The following is a 19,821-nucleotide window of genomic DNA, read 5'->3' on the forward strand; positions in this document are numbered from 1 at the left end:
GAGCCGCTGCCGGTCAGAGATGACAGTTGCTCTTTAAAAATTATGATTTAAATCCAATCCACCCTGGGGGGAAACTGTAATGTAAGGGGGTGGGGCTGTGATATGAAGGATCCCAGTCATCATACAAACATGAGACTCAGACCTCTACTGGATGAACATTGTAATGACTGGACCGTCATCGAGCAAAAGCAACCTGTGTCTGCAATCATAGATCACCTTCAACCAGGTTTCCATATCAGACCATCTTACCTCAATACCACTCTGCCTGGCCAGCTTGACGGCTGTGTTATAGTAGCCACAGCGCAGTAGATGTTCCACCATCATCCGGTCCATGCGTTTCTTCTTCCACATGTTGACAGCAGCCGCCTGGTCACTGCTGTGTTCCTTCAGGTGTTCAATCCGTCTCTTACACAATTTGGCGCTCTCGTCCTCTGCCTGGATTGACTCCACTGCCTGGAAGAAGAGATATCCGCTTAAAACAGGATCTTTTGCTTTAGATCTGGGTTTCTCAAAATGCAGGAACTCTCATTTGGGAAAATATATTTATTGTCAGCTACCATTGGCAGATATAATCAGGAGCTCTGGAGAAAGCAATAATGTAGGTTGCACTGTACATTTTAGACCCCTGGTGCCCAAAACAGGGTCCGCGGGCTCTTGGGCCCCATAAAAAAAGCAGAGCAGCAGAGGGGTGCTGGGTCACTCTCTGTGTTCCAACACCCGGCACTGAATGAGAGAGACTGTGCTGTGGGCAGAGTTAAAAGAGAAGTATGAGGAAAAAAAAATTCCCATAATCATACTTACCGATGCTGCATCTGTCCCCCGGTGCCTCTGCACTGAGAACCGAGCCACCAAACATCACCGATGGCTCGGTTCTCACAGCTCCCCAAGCAGAGAGATGCTGACTGTTAGTCAGCGGCTCTCCTCTCTGCTCCTCCAAACTCATTGGAGCGCTGAGCTGTGGAGGGGCGGGAAAGCGGCCGTCCCAGCCTCTCAGCGGCTCGCTGAGAGGCTGAGACTGCCATCAGTTTAGGCTCCTGGCAGATCCAGACTTCAGTGTCGTAAAGACGCGGTGCCTGGACTGATTCTTGTGACATCAGCAGAGAGTGGACTTCAGACCGCTCTCTGCTGAAAACGGGTTAAAGGAGTCCAAAACGAACTGCTCTCCTGTGACTCAAAGGAGAAACACAGCCAAATGAGCTCAGGCTGGACTTCTTTAACTTTCTCTGCCACTGACCACAATGGGGGGGGGGGACTTTCTCTGCTACTGACCACAATGCGGGAGACGGGGGGGCTCATTTTCACTGCCACTGACCACAATGCAGCAGGGGTGGGGGTTGGGGTTAACCAATGCAGCAGGGGGTGGGGGTTAGCAAAAAATAATGATTTTAACTTGAAACCAACAAGTGGCAGAAAAGGGTTTAGTTTAAGTGGTTAAACTTCCCACATTTACAGACCGAAGTTCATTCTTTTGATCTAAAGAACAAAACATTACAATGTTTATAGGTGGCTTGAGCAGAGAAGTCTGCATAGAATTGGGAAAATGCTTTGTTAAGATCGTGAGGGGGAAAGAATCACGATCTCGATTCTTAACTATCGTGCAGCTTTAGTGCGTTGTGATACACCTCACAAAATGCAACAGGACGAAAATTTTGGGGCACTGAGGTATGAAAATGCGCTCCTACTGGTCAGCCCTCTGGAGGTGTCGGGGGCCACACTTGAGGACCACTATCATTTTCAGGTTGATCATCACCGTTTAGGACAATTAGTTAGACAGATGGTATTTGGTCACCCTCCCGCCAACTGCCTATGCTTTCTTATCAGCAACCAATGGAGGGACCCTTGCCATAAACCCAGCTGAATATCCAGCTGTTGTGCAGGGTCGATGGGAGTATAGTGTAAAGAAGAAAGATGGTTTGTAAAGTCAACATTTTAACTGTACCACTAAGGCTTAACACTATTATCTTCCAGAAAATAAAATGATGCACATGAAGCTCCTGGGCCAGATAGTTCACACCCACACGTTTCAGTTATTTCTCAGTCATTGTTCACCACATTCACCAATAATTGTATATGAAGCAGCACTGTGATAAAGCGATCAATACATTTTAAATACATTAAAGGGGAAGCACAGCCAAAGCTTGTTTGGCTGTACTTCTCCTGTGGATCACAAGAGTGCAATCTGTTCTGCACTCCTGTGACCCGCTTACAGCTGACAGCGTGCCGAAGCCTGCTGTCAGCTGACATCACAGAGCCAGTCCAGGCTCAGGAAAGGCTCAGGAAAGATTGCCACCATAAGGTCCGGATCCACCCACAAGCCTGGACTGGCACCCGACTCAGCCTCCCAGTGGGCCACCGAGAGCCTGACCTGGCCGCTCTCGCCCCCTCCACAGCCCAGCGCTTCAGTGAGCGCGGGGGGGGGGGGGGGGGGTCAGAGCAGAAAGCTAGTGACTGAAAGTCTCTGCTCACATAGCTCTGAAAACCAAGTGATTGGTGGTGTTTGATCACTCGGTTCTCAGTGTTAGAGCTGGCAGGGGACAGATGCAGCATCGGACCAATGCTGCATTCTCCTAGGTAAGTATGATTGTACAAAAACCCACATTCCCATATTTCTCTTTAAATCTGAGTGTCCACAAATCCATATGGTGATAGTCCTTCCAATAGTAAAGTCCAAAGAACACAGTCATTGTTTCTAAGTGAGACTCTTTAACCGCTTGCCGACCTTGCTATAGCCGAATGACGGCTATAGCGTAGCTCAATAACTCTGGGAGGGCGTACATTGACGTCCTCCCAGAATCGCGCTCCCGTGCGCCCCGGGGAATATCCGTGACCGCCGGGTCCTGTGGACCCGGCACATCACGGATCACGGTAGATGGCCGCTGACAGCGGCCATTTACCACGTGATAGCTCTGTCAAATGACGGAGCGATCACTTGTAAACAAACCGGTGTCATATCCGGTTCATCTCTCCCCTCTCTGTACCGATCAGTACAAAGAGATCAGATGCAGCAGCGCTGTGGGCTGGATTGTAGCGCCCACAGCGCTGATCTGTCACAATTCCTGCCTCATCCAGTCATCCATGCTCATCAATACTCAGCCATCCATCCATATCAATACTCAGCCATCCATCCATCCATACTCACCCATCCATACGCAGCAATACTCATCCATCCATCCATACTCAGCAATACTCATCCATCCATCCATACTCAGCAATACTCATCCATCCATCCATACTCAGCAATACTCATCCATCCCCCAGCCGTACTCAGCTGCACCCAGCCATACCTAGCTGTACTCAGCCGTACCCAGCCATACCCAGCAGTACCCAGCCGTACTCATTCATGCTCAGCCATCCCCATCCACGGCTCATCCATCCCCATTCATGCCACATCAGTTCTCATCCATGCCACATCCATGCCACTACAGTGCCTCACAAAAGTGTAATAGGTAGTCAAATTAGATTTGACATTTATGCCCCTAGAAGACCTGACGGTGCTCCCTGCATGTTGGGCCTCTCTATGTGGGCAGGCTGTGTAAAAGTCTCTGACGTGTTATCGCCGTACTCAGGAGGAGTAGGAGAATCTATTTTAGGTGTAATTTTTGGTATGTACATGTTATGTGTTAGAAATATTGTATAAATGGACAACTTTGTGTAAAAAAAATGCGTTTTCATTTTCTTTACACATTTTCCAAAAACTTGTAGAAAAAAAATGACATGTTCAAAAGACTCATTATGCCTCATAAATTATACATTGGGTTGTTTTCTTTCCAAAATTGGGGCGTTTCCATTGTCCTGGTGCTCCAGGGCCTTCAAAAATGTAAGAGGTAGTCAAGAAATTATATGTGTAATTTATGCTCCAAGAACGCCTGATGGTGCTCCCTGCATGTTGGGCCTCTGTATGTCTTAAAAGGGGAAGGAGGTCTTCACTCACCAACTATAGATCTGTAGCCCAAGTCATATATTAGGAATAACATTGGAGGGAATAGTAAAGAACCACATTCTACAGCAGGTGACAGAAAATAAGATCACAAGGGAAAGCTAGCATTAATGTATGAAAAAGATCTTATCAAACAAATATTTATTTTTATGAAGAAGTAAACAGACACTTTGGCAATGAGTTGGCTGCAATATATTTACACACAAACACAAAGAACTCGGTTCTTCTCAGACTGCTAATGCGTAATATAAGGTATGGTTTAGAAGATTTGATCTTTAAATGCATTAAAAAGCTGGCTTGATAACTTAAACCAGTTGATCATTAATTATCAAAGAGTACTCTGGATGGGCGGACTTAGTATTACTCCACTCCTGCTACCCCATTGGCCCATAGAGGCTGCCGCATGTGGAGTCCTCAATGAGCTATTTTTCACCACTTGGCTTTTCATTATCTATATAGGATTCGGACTATGTGACACATCATATCCTGTGCTGCCTGTGGACTTTACTGTGCATTGTATTACCACAGGGCAAGCTTTTAAGCCAAGTATATCTCTATCAGACCCCTTGTGGTGATGTGGTGACGTATGGTACAGAATGTATTGCGTATGTGTGCCAATATGTCACTTTGGTGGCTGGCGCCGTGTGAGTTACTATATGATGTTTTATTTGACCCATTAGCCAGACAATCCCATTGAGGTTCTCCAGTTTCATGTGTGCTGTGTGAGCAGCTGCTGTCGTGAACTGACATTGCTGTCATTTTAACCTTGGAGCGGTGGTGGTTTAAGTCCTTTATGCTACATATTTGTGTTATCATTGATTAACTAATAAAACCTTTATTTTTTTATGCTGCTTGGTCCTATTTGTAACTACCCTTCTGGGTTCCTTTTAGCACTGTTTTGTTGAGTTGGATCACACCTAATAATTTTGGTTGAGTCAGCTGGCATGGGCTGGTGGTAAGTTTTTATAATTTCTTATGTTACTTTACCTTTGTCAGAGAGGTCCCTCACTGTTTTTAGTTTCTGTTTTGTTCTTAATGACATTGGCTGTATGTTTGGGGCTGTTGTCTTGCTGCAGAATAAATTTGGGGCCAATCACACGCCTCCCTATTGGTATGGCATGATAGATAAGTACCTGCCTGTATTTCTCAGCATTGAGGACACCACTGCACAAAAAATGGGAACTAGGGTGCAGAAAAATGGCAGCAGGTGCTCTAGACTGCATATAATTGAAATATTTGGCTGTAGCACAATGCAGTTTGTTGGTGAAGGCTTTTAGAGCAGTACAATAATGAGTGTCTACAGACAACAGTGAAGCATGGTGGAGATTCCTTGCAAGTTTAGGGCTGCATTTCTGCAAACAGAAGTAGAGATTTGGTCAGGATCAATGGTGTCCTCAATGCTGAGAAATACAGGCGACAGATACTTATCCATCATGCCATACCATCAGGGAGGCCCCAAATTTATTCTGCAGCAGGACAACGGCCCCAAAGATACAGCCAATATCATTCAGAACTATCTTCAATGTAAAGAAGACTAAGGAGTCCTGGACGTGATGGTTTGGCCCCCACAGAGCCCTGATCTCAACATCATAGAGTCTGTCTGGGATTACATGAAGAGACAGAAGGATTTGAGGCAGCCTACATCCACAGAATATATGTGGTTAGTTCCCCAAAATGTTTGGAACAACCTACCTGCCAAGTAACTTAGCTCCTTCAAAAACTGTGTGTAAGTATACCTAGAGGAATTTGATTTGGATTTCTCTTCTGTTCATTTACTTTCCATTTTGTTAATTGATAAAAAATAAAAACTATTACTGCTTTAGAAATTCTGAAAGAATTCTTAATTTACAGTATTTTTTCACACCTGCCTAAAACTTTTGCACAGTAATTATATAATATACATACATATATACAGTTAGGTCCATATATATTTGGACACAGGTGCAATTTTAGCTTTTTTCAGGTATTTACCAAAACATATTCAAGCTTTAGTTATATAATGGACATTGGCTGAAAGTGCACACTCTCAGGTTTAATTTGAGGGTATGTGCCTCAAAATCGGAGGAAGGGTTCAGGAATTACAGCCCTTAAGAATAGCCAAACCCCCCCCATTTTTTTTTCAAGGGACCAAAAAAAAGTAATTGGACAATTGAATCAAAAGCTGTTTCATGGTCCGGTGTGGGTTACTCCTTCGATATTTCTTCATCAATTAAGCAGGTAAAAGGTCTGGAGTTGATTCTAAGTGTGGTATTTGCATTTGGAATCTATTGCTGTAAACCGACATCATGCATTCAAAGGCGACGTCCATGCAAGTGAAACAGGCCATTGTAAGGCTTCAAAAATGAAACAAATCCATCAGAGTGATATCAGCAACATTAGGAGTGGCCAAATCAACAGTTTGGTACATTCTGGAGGAAAGAAGAATGCACTGGTGAGCTCAGCAACATAAAATTCCACAGAAGACAACAGTGGTGGATGATCGCAGGATCCTTTCTATGGTAAAGAAAAACCTATTCACAACATCCAGACAAGTGAAGGACACTCTCTAGGAGGTGCGCATATCATTATCATAGTCTACAATCAAGAGAAGACTTCACGAGAGCAAATACAGAGGGTTCACCACAAAGTGCAAACAATTCATAAGCCTGAAGAATAGAAAAGCCAGATTAGACTTTGACAAAAAAAACATCTAAAACAGCCAGAGAAGTTCTGGAAAAGCATACTTTGAATGGATGAAACTAAGATTAATCTGTACCAGAATGAAAGGAAGAAAAAAAAAAGTGTGGAGAGGGCTTGGAACAGCTCATGATCCAAAGCAAACAACATCATCTATAAAACATGGTGGAGGCAGTGAGATGACACGGGCATGCATGGCTTCCAGTGGCACTGGGTCATTGGTATTTATTGATGATGTGACAGAAGACAGAAGCAGCCGGATGAATTCTGCAGTGTTTAGAGATATACTGTCAGCCCAGATTCAGCCAAATGCAGCAAAGTTGATTGGATGGCGCTTCTCAGTATTGATGGACAATGATCCAAAAAACACACTGCTAAAGCAACCCCGGAGCTTTTGAAGGAAAAGAAGTGGAATATTCTGCAATGGCCAAATCAATCACATGATTTCAACCCAATTGAGCATGCATTTCACTTGTTGAAGGCAAAACTAAAGGCATAAAGACCCACAAATAAAGAACAACTGAAGACAGCTGTAGTTACAGCCTGGCAAAGCATCAAAAAGGAGGAAACCCAGTCTTTGGGTTCCAGACTTCAGGCAGTCATTGCCAGTAAAGGATTCTCAGCAAAATATGAAAAATGAACATTTTATTTATTCTGATTACATTAATTTGTCCAATTAAATTTGAGCCCCTAAAAATGGGGGGACGGTGTATAAATATATATATATATATATATATATATATATATATATATATATATATATATATATATATATATATATACATATACACACACACACACTCTCACAAAAGTGAGTACACCGCTCACATTTTTGTAAATATTTTATTCTATCTTTTCATGTGACAACACTGAAGAAATTACACTTTGCTACAATGTAAAGTAGTGAGTGTACAGCTTGTTTAACAGTGTAAATTTGCTGTCCCCTCAAAATAACTCAACACACAGCCATTAATGTCTAAACCACTGGCAACAAAAGCGAGTACACCCCTAAGTGAAAATGTCCAAACTGGGCCCAATTAGCTATTTTTCCTTCTCGGTGTCATGTGACTAGTTAATTTACAAGGTCTCAGGTGTGAATGGGGAGCAGGTGTGTTAAATTTGGTGTTATCGCTCCCACTCTCTCATACCGGTCAACGGAAGTTCAACATGGCACCTTATGGCAAAGATCTCTCTGAGGATCTGAAAAAAAAAGAATTGTTGCCCTACATATAGATGGCCTAGGCTATAGGAAGATTGCCAAGATGCTGAAACTGAGCTACAACAAGGTGGCCAAGACCATACAGCGGTTTAACAGGGCAGGTTCCACTCAGAACAGGCCTTGCCATGGTCACCCTAAGAAGTTGAGTGCACGTACTCAGCATCATATCCAGAGATTGTCTTTGGGAAATAGACGTATGAGTGTTGCCAGCATTGCTGCAGAGGTTGAAGGGGTGGGGGGTCAGCCTGTCAGTGCTCAGACCATACGCCGCACACTGCATCAAATTGGTCTGCATGGCTATCGTCCCAGAAGGAAGTCTCTTCTAAAGATGATGCACAAGAAAGTCCACAAACAGTTTGCTGAAGACAAGCAGACTAAGGACATGGATTACTGGAACCATACCCCGTGGTCTGAGACCAAGATAAACGTATTTGGTTCAGATGGCGTCAAACGTGTGTGATGGCAACCAGGTGGGGAGTACAAAGACAAGTGTGTCTTGCCTACAGTCAAGCATGGTGGTGGGAGTGTCATGATCTGGGGGTGCATGAGTGCTGCCGGCACTGGGGAGCTACAGTTCATTGAGGGAACCATGAATGCCAACATGTACTGTGACATACTGAAGCAGAGCATGATCCCCTCCCTTCAGAGACTGGGCCGCAGGGCAGTATTCCAACATGATAACGACCCCAAAAACACCTCCAAGATGACCACTGCCTTGCTAAAGAAGCTGAGGGTAAAGGTGATGGACTGGCCAAGCATGTCTCCAGACCTAAACCCTATTGAACATCTGTGGGGCATCCTCAAACGGAAGGTAGAGGAATGCAAGATCTCTAACATCCACCAGCTCTATGATGTCATCATTAAGGAGTGGAAGAGGACTCCAGTGGCAACCTGTGAAGCTCTGGTGAACTCCATGCCCAAGAGGGTTAAGGCAGTGCTGGAAAATAATGGTGGGCACACAAAATATTGACACTTTGGGCCCAATTTGGACATTTTCACTTAGGGGTGTACTCACTTTTGTTGGCAGCGGTTTAGACATTATTGGCTGTGTGTTGAGTTATTTTGAGGGTCAGCAAATTTACACTGTTATACATTACATTGTAGCAAAGTGTCACTTCTTCGGTGTTGTCACATGAAAAGATATAATAAGATATTTACAAAACTGTGAGGGTATAGATATAGAATTTTTTTTTTTACAAGGAAACACACTGCCATTTATTCATCTACTTCTATAGATTTGATCACGAGGTGGCAAGCAAATTGAGTCATTTTAAATGTGTGACCAAGGAACTGATTGGAAACTCTATCAAGGCAAGTCTGCACTAGACTTCCATTTCACATATCGTTCCAGAAAGATCAGAAATTCATTATTAAAAACGATGGGGTCATCTGGATTTTATTTTCAACAAAAAGCATCTATAACGGGCAGGAAAAAAAAATCCAGTATAGTGGAGCGTTCAGTAAAATGCATAGGCTGAGAAGCTGTGAAGGAGCTCTGCAGAGAGTGTGGAGGCTTCTCAATAGCAGTCCAATTCATCAATGTCTGCAGGTCGCTGGATTGAAAAGCAAACATGCTCCGACCAGCATCCATGTAAATCACAGTGATTGGTTTGATGTCTTTTTCATTCACTGAGCTCGGATGGCAGTCACACATTGTTAACTGGATGTTAGCCCGCTTCACATTCTGCTTGCGTAAAGAAATGCCGCCAAGGAACGGCAGCGTGGGGAAAAATGAAGTGTAAATGGAATACAAGGCTGTAATCACACTGGGGGTTTGCCAGAGTTGTGGAGATCGGGTGCATGGTCGGGAACAGTACAGGCCTGGGCATTGGTTTATATCATTGGAAGCCCCGTGAAATATTTGTGTAATTGTGCATCCAAGTTTTCACAAAAATTTTAGGAATTTCACTTAAAGGGTAAGTTTACTTTCGTACACTTATTTTTTTTTCTAAATTCCAGCTCCCCTATGCACCAATATAGCATTCATGGACTTTTTATGCAAAAATATCAAAGCTTTCCATTAAATCTACAATCACTTAATCCTCATAATGCGATTGTTGGCCAACCGAGCATCTGATTTTTGTCAAAAGGGCGTGTGCCAGGATTTTGTCTTGCATACTAACGGTACACGGTACACAATTGTCGTGCAACAAACACAAAACGTAGTGACGTACTACGAGGCATTTCAGCTCGTGAGCGCCACCCTTTGGGCCCCTTCTGCTAATTTTGTGTTTGGTGAGCACTGATTCCGAGCATGCGTGTTTGTACTTTCGACTTTTGTGTGGCGGATTTATGTACTGACCATACGAAAATCAAACAACAGACTGTTGTCTGCTGAAAATTTACTAGCTTGCCATCCAATATTTGTTGGATGTTTTTGTGGTGTGACTAGGCACTGAGGGTTTAGTACTACTTTAAAGTACTTGCAGGACCATTCAGAAGTTGGTCCACTGTATGAAACACATTGTCAGTAAATTTACAGACTGACAAAGCTGAAAATAGAACTTGCTATTTTAGGGGTACTGACATGGAGTTAGGGCTTCTATAGCCTGCACCAATATCTGTTTAAATTCAGAACTACACAGGTGAGCGGTATGTCTTGTGTTAAACTATAAAGCATGCTTGTGTTTATATATACACACATAGACATACATACATATATACACATACACACACACAATATATATTCCCAGTGGTAGGTTAATTAGCTTCTGTCCAAAATTGGCCCTAGTATATGAATGTGAGTTGGGGACCTTGGATTGTGGGCTCCTTGAGGGTAGGGACCGATGTGCGTGTGCGATGTATATGTGGAGCGCTGCGTAATTTGACGGCACTCTATGGGTACCTTAAATAAATAGGGATAATTGTAGACACGCACCCACACTCACTCAGGTTGAACTGGATGGACTGGTGTCTTTATTCAACCTTACTAACTATGTAACTATGTAGCAACCTATGGCTGTGAAAGTTGCACCATAAGGAAGGGAATGCTGATGAATTGATGCTTTTGAACTATGGTGTTGGAGAAGACTCTTGAAAGTCCCATGGACGGCAAGAAGATCAAACTAGTCAATCTAGAAGGAAATCAACCCTGAATATTCACTGGAAGGACAGATCCTGAAGCTAAAACTCAAATACTTTGGCCACCTAATGCGAAGAGAGGACTCATTGGAAAAGACCCTGATGCTGGGAAGCATGGAAGAAAAAAGGGAGAAGAGGACGACAGAAAACACAATGGATAGATAGCATCATCGAAACAATGAACATGAAGTTAAAGTGGATGTAAACCCTTACAACTTTTTACTACAGTTAAGCCAGCGGCTCCCGCGCACATGTGCAGGAGTGACGTCATCGAGGTTACGGCCCGCGCTACCCGGAAGTGATGAAACTGACCGGAGCTGCGTACTGGGACCGCTGCGGGGGCTTCGATCTAAAGTGAGTATTTCATAATGAGCTAGTATGCTATGCATCCTAACTCATTATGCCTTTGTCTTGCAGGGTTTTTTTTTTGTGGGTTTACAACCACTTTAAGCAAGCTCCGGAGGCAGTGGAGGACAGAAAAGCCTGGCGCTCTATGGTCCATGAGGTCACGAATGAGTTGGACACGACTAAATGACTGAACAACAATATATACACACACAGAGCCAAATTCTGATGGCTAGACAACTGGATGAGAGCAACGTCAAAACTGCAGCTCTTGTGGGATGTTCCCAGTCTGCAGTGGTCGGGCCCTACCAAAAGTAGTAAGGAAGGAAAACCTGTGACGAGGTCATGGGTGGCCAAAGCTGACTGATGAACTTGGGGAGTGACAGCTGATCCGTGTAGTCCAATCCAATAGAAGAGCTACTGTAGTTCAAAGTGCTGAAAAAGTTAATGCTGGTTCCACTAGAAGACGTGTCAGAACACCGTTGTTGCACAGTATACCTTCAGAGGTGTAGTGGAGCCCATGCCTTGATAGGTCAGGGCAGTTTTGGCGGCAAAAGATGGGCCTACTTAATATTAGGTGGGTGGTCATAATGTTATTGCTGATCGGTTCACACACACACACAATATATTTGGGGGATATTCACAAAGATTTACCTTTCTCTTAAGGACACTCAGTTTTTCCACCACCCCATCCAGCAGGCTGACTACAGAGTCTACAGCAGGGCAGCTGCTCAAAGTCTTCTCCAGTTCTGCCACAACCATAGTGACGTGGCTTGTCTCTCGGTCAATGTTCTTCTGTGCCGCTCGGAAGCGCTTGTTCAGTGTCTCATAGGGTACCTGAAAAATATAACACGTCATATGGTATTACAACAGTGCCCAAAGTACAGTCCTCCAGTTCTCATGTTGTGGCCCTCATGGTGGCACCTTAAAAATATACTGTTAATAAATAATATATCTGCCCCTTTTAGTCACACATCTTTGGAGAGAAGTAACAAGAATATATTGCTGTACTGGACATATTCCAGATGGCACAGTTTGAATGTCCAGTGATTCATAGCTACCTAGTGATGGTCTAGATAAGGGGTCTTCAGGGGCCAGTTTATTGTCCTTCAGACTTTAGGGGAGCCGGACAGTGGCCATTGGGGGTAGAAAAAGTACCAGCGTCAGTTGGAGTAAACAATGCCACATGTTTGGTGTTAATGAGAGGAATTTTGCCCCATTGTTGGTGTATTTGGTATGAATTGTGCCCCATCATTAGTGTCATTGGGAGGAATTGCACCTAATCATTGGTGTCATTGGGAGGAATTGTGCCCCACTATTGGTGTCATTGGGAGGAATTGTGCCCCATCATTGGTGTCATTGGGAAGAATTATGCCCCAATCATTGGTGTCATTGGGAAGAATTATGCCCCACTATTGGTGTCATTGGGAGGAATTGTGTCTCATCACTGGTGTCATTGGGAGAAATTGTGCCCCATCATTGGTGTCATTGGGAGGAATTGTGCCCCATCATTGGTGTCATTGGGGGGAATTGCGCCCCATCATTGGTGTCATTGGGGGGAATTGCGCCCCATCATTGGTGTCAATGGGAGGAATGGTGCCCCATTATTCGTGTCATTGGGAGGAATTGTGCCTCATCATTGGTGTCATTGGGAGGAATTGTGCCCCACTATTGGTGTCATTGGGAGGAATTGTGCCCCATCATTGGTGTCATTGGGAGGAATTGTGCCCCATCACTGGCGTCATTGGGAGGAATTGTGCCCCATCACAGGCGTCATTGGGAGGAATTGTGCCCCATCACTGGCGTCATTGGGAGGAATTTTGCCCCATCATTGGCGTCATTGGGAAGAATTGTGCCCCATTATTCGTGTCATTGGGAAGAATTGTGTCCCATCATTGGTGTCATTGTGAGGAATTGTGCCCCATTATTCGTGTCATTGGGAAGAATTGTGTCCCATCATTGGTGTCATTGGGAGGAATTGTGCCCAATCATTGGTGTCATTGGGAAAAATTGTGCCCAATCATTGGGAGGAATTTTGCTCCATTATTGGTGTCATTGGGAGGAATTGTGCCCCATCATTGGTGTCACTGGGAGAAATTGTGCCCCACTATTGGTGTCATTGGGAAGAATTGTGCCTCATCATTGGTGTCATTGGGAGGAATTGTGCCCCATCATTGGTGTCATTGGGAGGAGTTGTGCCCCATCATTGGTGTCATTGGGAGGAATTGTGCTCCATCATTGTTGTCATTGGGAGGAATTTTGCCCCATCATTGGCATCATTGGGAGGAATTGTGCCCCATCATTGGTGTCATTGGGAGGAATTTTGCCCCATAGTTGGTGTCATTGGGAGGAATTTTGCCCCATAGTTGGTGTCATTGGGAGGAATTTTGCCCCATAGTTGGTGTCATTGGGAGGAACTTGGCCCCTTTGTTGGTGTCAGTGAATGAAATAGTGCCCCAGGGTAAGAGCAAGCAGAGGGCCGCATCCAGTCCCCGGGCCACATTTTAAAGACCACTGGTCTAGATCTACAGCACTTGTGGATTTATCCTATAGTTTTATTAAATTAGAACTATAGGCAAAACCTTTTTTTTTTTTTTCATTCTGGATACAGCAAGGGAGGGTTATTATAACCCATCAGAATTTTTTTGCCATCTGTGTCGAATTGTAGAGATTTCTCTTTACTTCTTGTCCCATAGCCAAACATGGGGCCCTGCTGGTTACTTACTGCCTTTCACAATGTCAGTGTTACTTTACATTTACACTGTAGGCGATAGCACCCTCCTAGCCACCAAAGCCAACGCTCTCTTAGATAGATTCTGGTGCAGAGTAGGGAAGGACTCTTCCAGGCTATTACAATGTATTTTAAACATACTAAAATTTGATAAAGAAATGTCCCTAGGCCTAGGGTGTGGTCTCTTGAATAAAATAAGCAGAACCTTTATTATATGCGAATAGATTATTACAAATATTTATGTGCCTCAAAAAAAAAAAAAAAAAGAAGAAGAGTAGATTCATTATAGAAAACACTTTCACCTAGATTGACCAATCAACATAAAAAGAGCTTTTATATATATATATATATATATATATATATATATATATATATATATATATATATATATATATATATATATATATATATATATATATATATATATATATATATATACACATACACACACACACACACCATATATACTCAAGTATAAGTTGACCCGAATATAAGCCGAGGCACCTAATTTTAACACAAAAAACTGGGAAAACGTATTGACTCGAGTATAAGCCTAGGGTGAGAAATGCACAGCTACTGTAAGTGGAAAAGAGGGTCAACAATGCCCATTTGCAGCCTCACTGTGCCCATTTGCAGCCATAGGTCCCCCGAACTTCAAACTCGGTAGTTAAGGGTTCCTAGATGCCCCCTAGCTGCAGCCAAAATTTGGGGTCTCTGAACAAAAAGGGTCCCGAAATGACATTGCTGCAGATGGACACAGTTGACCGACTTTGGGGCCCCGAATCCCGGGGCCATTTGGTTCTAGGAACCCCAAATTTGGTGTGCAAACCCAGTGGAACTAGCACTACAACATATCCAAAGCTGGGGGTCCTAGCACCAAGTAATACGGGGCCCCAAAGTCAGTTGGGAAAATGTCAAGTACTTTTCTGCAGCAGAGAATGACATTTTCTGAACCAATTTTGGGTCCCCATATCTCTGGGCCACTTGATGCTAGGAACCTCTTTGGATATGTTGTAGAGCTAGTTCCACTGGGTTTGCACACCAAATTTGGGGTTCCTAGCACCAAGTGGCCCCGAGATAAGGGGCCCCAAAATCTGTCGGAAAATGTCATTCTTTGCACCAGAAAAGTGCTTGACTTGAGGTATAAGGGGGGCACTTTCAGCACAAAAAAATGTGCTGAAAAACTCGGCTTATACTCGAGTATATACACGATATATATATAGATATATAGATATATATATCTATATATATCTATATATCTATATATATATATATATATATATATATAAATGCCACTTGTACTCAAATAGTTAAGGACCTCCAGTCCTCCAGTTGTGAAGCAGGTAAAATCCCCGAATCAATAAGCTTTATCGACCACAGTGGTTGGAGTAACATCTCCATAAAGTATGTTCAATCCCTCCGTGCAACGTGATTCTAAAACACCTTGTACAGGAAGAGCTTGAAAAAAAGAATCCCGTCTCATCATAATTGGAAGTTGCCTTAGGCATGGCAGTATAGATTTTCACTGCTGAGCGGCAAATTGGTGCTAGTATATACTCCACATAGCCAAGAAACTTCATCATTCACTGCATATTATATATGTATATATTATAAAAGAAAAAAAAAAGGTCTTAATGTCAATTAGCCATGTACATAAAAAGACTAAGCTCATGTGCAAATCAGTACTATTCCTTTGTATGCATATAAACCTAGAGCAGTCTCTTGTCCAAAGCATATAGTTGAGTATAATCATAACTTGAATAAAATCAGTAAGTGTATTGACCTTATCCATACCCACAGTTTATGGTTGACTCATATGTCCGTTTGGCTAAAACAAAGTCTACATCAGGGGCTTTCAACCAGGGTTCCATGAAACCATAGGGTTCCTCCAGAAGTTGCTAGGGGTTCCTTGAGCAATTTCTGCTTCTGCCTGTTCCCACTGACACCTTTGATCTTCTTCGCTATCTGTAAGGGGTAATTCTTCCCAATGACCATCACACTAATGTATCAGGAGTTGCAGAAATGGTAATTTTTAGCAGGGGTTCCCTGAGACCAAAAAGTTATTTTAAGGGTTCATTTGTGTTGAAAAAATTGAGAAATGCTGGTCTACATGGACAGTTTTATGCACCTGTCTAATTTCGTTTTGATACATATTGCGCATTTTCTGTTAATCCGATAAACCTCATTTCACTACTGAAATATTACTGTGTCCTTCAGCTATTTGATAGATCAAAATGAAAATTGCTGATCCAAACACCCAAATATTTATAAATGACAATCATGGAAATTGTTAGGGGTTCCTAAACTTTTGCATACAACTGTACCATCCAGGCAATAAAGTATATTAAGGAGAGGGGATGTCAGGGGTTTGCAATTAGACCTTCAGTCAATGGGTTTTGCCTGAAGGCTTACCAAAGCAGTCTTAAGCCTCGTACAACAGAAAAAAGGTCTTTATGCCCCATGGTGGCATGGTGTCCATCGTAGCATTTGCAGTGGCAAGGCAGTGTAGGATTGGTTAGAAGAGGGATTACTTTGACGCAGTTGGTCAGCTTAAACATGTATTGCAATATATGTGAACTAAATATCCCTGTTTTTCATTGTATAGTTTGCTGGGAAGGCTGTAGCAGAGTGCAGAGGGTCCATCCAGAATTTGTAGTGTTAAGTCTTCTACACACTATTGTTTTTTTTTTCTCGTTCAGCCCAGTTGGCTGAACAGAAAAAACTGACAGCTCAGATTGGACCCACTGTACTAACTATTCAATGTTAGTACAGCGAACTCCCCTGCTGTGCTATTGTGTTCTGATGGGGGGGGGGGGGGGACGCGCCCACGCCCCTGCCAGAACACTCCGGTCAGCACTCTCAACCATTGGCTGAGAGCACCGACTGGGAGCCGATCGGCAGACCTTTTTCAGTCATGCCATTTGACCGGCTTCTGTTGGACCGGCTGCAGTACACAGGGGCCGAACGTTGGCTGGTTCAAATAGACTGCTGCCCTACATTCGGCCCGTGTGTGCTTAAAGGGGTTGTAAAGGTAAATTTTTTTTTTTTTTTTTTTAAATAACAAACATGTTATACTTACCTTCACTGTGCAGCTCGTTCTGCACAGAGTGGCCCCGATCCTCGTCTTCTGGGGTCCCTCTGTGGCTGTCTCAGCTCCTCCCCGCAATAACTAACCACCTTAATGCGAGCTCTCTCGCATGGTGGTTAGTTATTGCAGGCGCGCTCCAGTGATACAGCCAGCGGCTATAGCCGCTGGCTGTATCACTCGGCCCCGCCCCCGGCGCGCTGCGTCATTGGCTGTGATTGACAGCAGTGCGAGCCAATGGCTGCGCTGCTTTCAATCCATCCACTATAGCCAATCAGCGACCAGGCTGATCGGCTGAATGGAGGTCGGGAGCGAGCGGCCGAGTTTCGAGGTTTCAGGTAAGTAAAACGGGGGGGCTGGGGGCGGCGGTATTTTCAAAAGTTTTTTCACCTTAATGCATAGAATGCATTAAGGTGAAAAAATTTATACCTTTACAACTCCTTTAAGAGCTGGGTCCCACAAGCTCGATCAAGAACAATCACCAAACAAATGCTGGGACTAAGCCATGGTCCTCCTTACACATCGTGTGCATCTGACTTCTGGGTCCTAATGTCGTAAAAAAGGCAAAATAGACTTTATGCCGGTAACAGAAGCAATGGGCTATGGGAAAAAGACAACACATAAGGGCAGGACCTTGGGACATGGATGCATGTGACGTCAGAGAATGACATTACCCCAGAAACCAAAACACACCAATAATATACAAAACTACGCAATATTAGCCATACGTAATGTTAGCATAATAATGTACCAAAATTTTTTTTTAGGAGATCGTTATTTGGTATATCTATAGCTCCACATGTTGTATAACAATTATAGTCGCAATTATAGAAGCTATGCAATCACAGTTTTTAGTACAATTCAACTAGGCCTCTAAATCAAAATTGGAATAAAAATAGAAAAAGAGGAAGGAGAGAAACATTGAGGTTTATTTACTAAAGGCAAATCCACTGTGCATTACAAGTGCACTTGAAAGTGCAGTCACTGTAGATCTGAAATGAGGGGAAGCTCTGCTGATTTTTTCATCCAACCATGTGCAAGCAAAAATGCTGTATTTTTTTTTTACTTGCATGTCCCCCTCGGGTCTACAGTGACTGCACTTCCAAGTACACTTGTAGTGCACAGTGGATTTGCCTTTAGTAAATAAACCCCATTGCTCATAATTTACTCAATGCTGCTAAATTGTGCATTCCTCTTTTTTTGTGGAAGCAAACGCAATCCTCCAAACCTGCCCTAGGGCCCTAGAGATAGTCAAGTCAACAAGATAAAAGAAATGGAGGAGGGAGGCTTTGACTCCTTCTCTAGAACTGTGGCAAACAAAAAAATGGTATTGCTTGTCTGATTACACCACGTCCTCTGAACATGGAGCTCTACTCTAAAAAAGGTGATGTGCGGAACAAAGGAGCCTCACTTTGAGCTCCTGAGGGAGGTTCCTTGGGGCAGGTCAGGAGTAGAGAAGAATTCACCCCCCCCCCCCCCCAAACCTCTACCACCCAACCCACTTATTTTCACGATGACCCTTCACCTATCGTCGTTCCCTTCTCTAGCTTATATGCCCCAATATCACCCATTGATATGGTGTCACTGCAACCACTAAACCTTAGGAGATACAATTGCCTGACATTCCTTACATCTTGGATCCCCACAGTTTCTTAACCCTTTCATGACTAAGCGTATTTTTGACATTTGGTGTTTACAAGTTAAAATCCATATTTTTTGCTAGAAAATTACTTAGAGCCCCCAAACATTATATATATAATTTTAGCAGAGAATCTAGAGAATAAAATTGTTGCAATATTGATTGTTGATTGTTGCAATATTTTATGTCACACGGTATTTGTGCAGCGTTGTTTTAAATGCAACTTTTTGGGAAAAGGGACACTTTCATGAATTTTAAAAAAATCCAAACAGTAAAGTTAGCCCAATTTTTTTGTATAATGTGAAAGATGATGTTACGCCGAGTAAATAGATACCAAACATGTCACGCTTTATAATTGCAAGCACTCGTGGAATGGTGACAAACTACGGTACCTAAAAATCTCCATAGGCGACCCTTTAAATTTTTTTTTACGGTTACCAGGTTAGAGTTACAGAGGAGGTCTAGTGCTAGAATTATTGCTCTCGCTCCGACGATCACGGCGATAACTCACATGTGTGATTTGAACACCGTTTACATATGCGGGGCGCGACTTCCGTATGCGCTTTAAAAAAATAGTTTTTCTTATTTATTTTTAGATTATAAAATTGTGATTAAAAAAAAAAACATTTTTTTTTTATGACTTTTATTGCTGTCACAAGGAATGTAAACATCCCTTGTGATAGTAATAGATGGTGACAGGTACTCTTTATGGAGACCCCCGATTCCTCCTTTGCACTTCAAAGTATTCAGATCGCCGTTTTTGGCGATTCTGAATACTGTATATTTTTTTAAAACCGGCGCCATTGGCAGCCGAGTAAACGGGAAGTGACATCATGATGTCGCTTCTGTGTTTACAATTAGGAGACTGGAACGAAGCCGCTTAAGGCTTCGTACCTGTCTCTTCCTAGCCGCCGGAGGTGGCGGATTGTTGATCGGGCCTCCCGGTGGAACGGGAGGCCTGGTAAGAGCGGCAGGAGGCTGCGGGAGGGGGGGGGGGGGGGGGAACGTCCCCTCCCGCTACTCCGGTATAACAGCCGAGCGGCTTTTAGCCACATCGTTTGTTATCCCTGGAAAGCCGATCGCTCTAAAAAAACAGTACCGGGATGAT

The 19,821-nt window shown here is 43.4% G+C and overlaps 1 protein-coding gene across 1 annotated transcript in view; it reads right to left on the reverse strand.

Moving 5' to 3' along the window:
* MAEA (macrophage erythroblast attacher, E3 ubiquitin ligase) overlaps positions 1-19,821 on the reverse strand; it is a 142,695-nt gene that overhangs the window by 94,685 nt on the left and 28,189 nt on the right. Inside the window, exons 2-3 of the mRNA XM_073610940.1 lie at positions 11,913-12,095; positions 250-453 (exon numbers count right to left, since the gene is read on the reverse strand). Coding sequence (XP_073467041.1) covers positions 250-453; positions 11,913-12,095 — 387 coding nt within the window. The remainder of the gene's footprint in view (positions 1-249; positions 454-11,912; positions 12,096-19,821) is intronic.

Source organism: Aquarana catesbeiana, linkage group LG01 (assembly GCF_042186555.1).
Source record: "Aquarana catesbeiana isolate 2022-GZ linkage group LG01, ASM4218655v1, whole genome shotgun sequence".
NCBI classification, from domain to species: domain Eukaryota; kingdom Metazoa; phylum Chordata; class Amphibia; order Anura; family Ranidae; genus Aquarana; species Aquarana catesbeiana.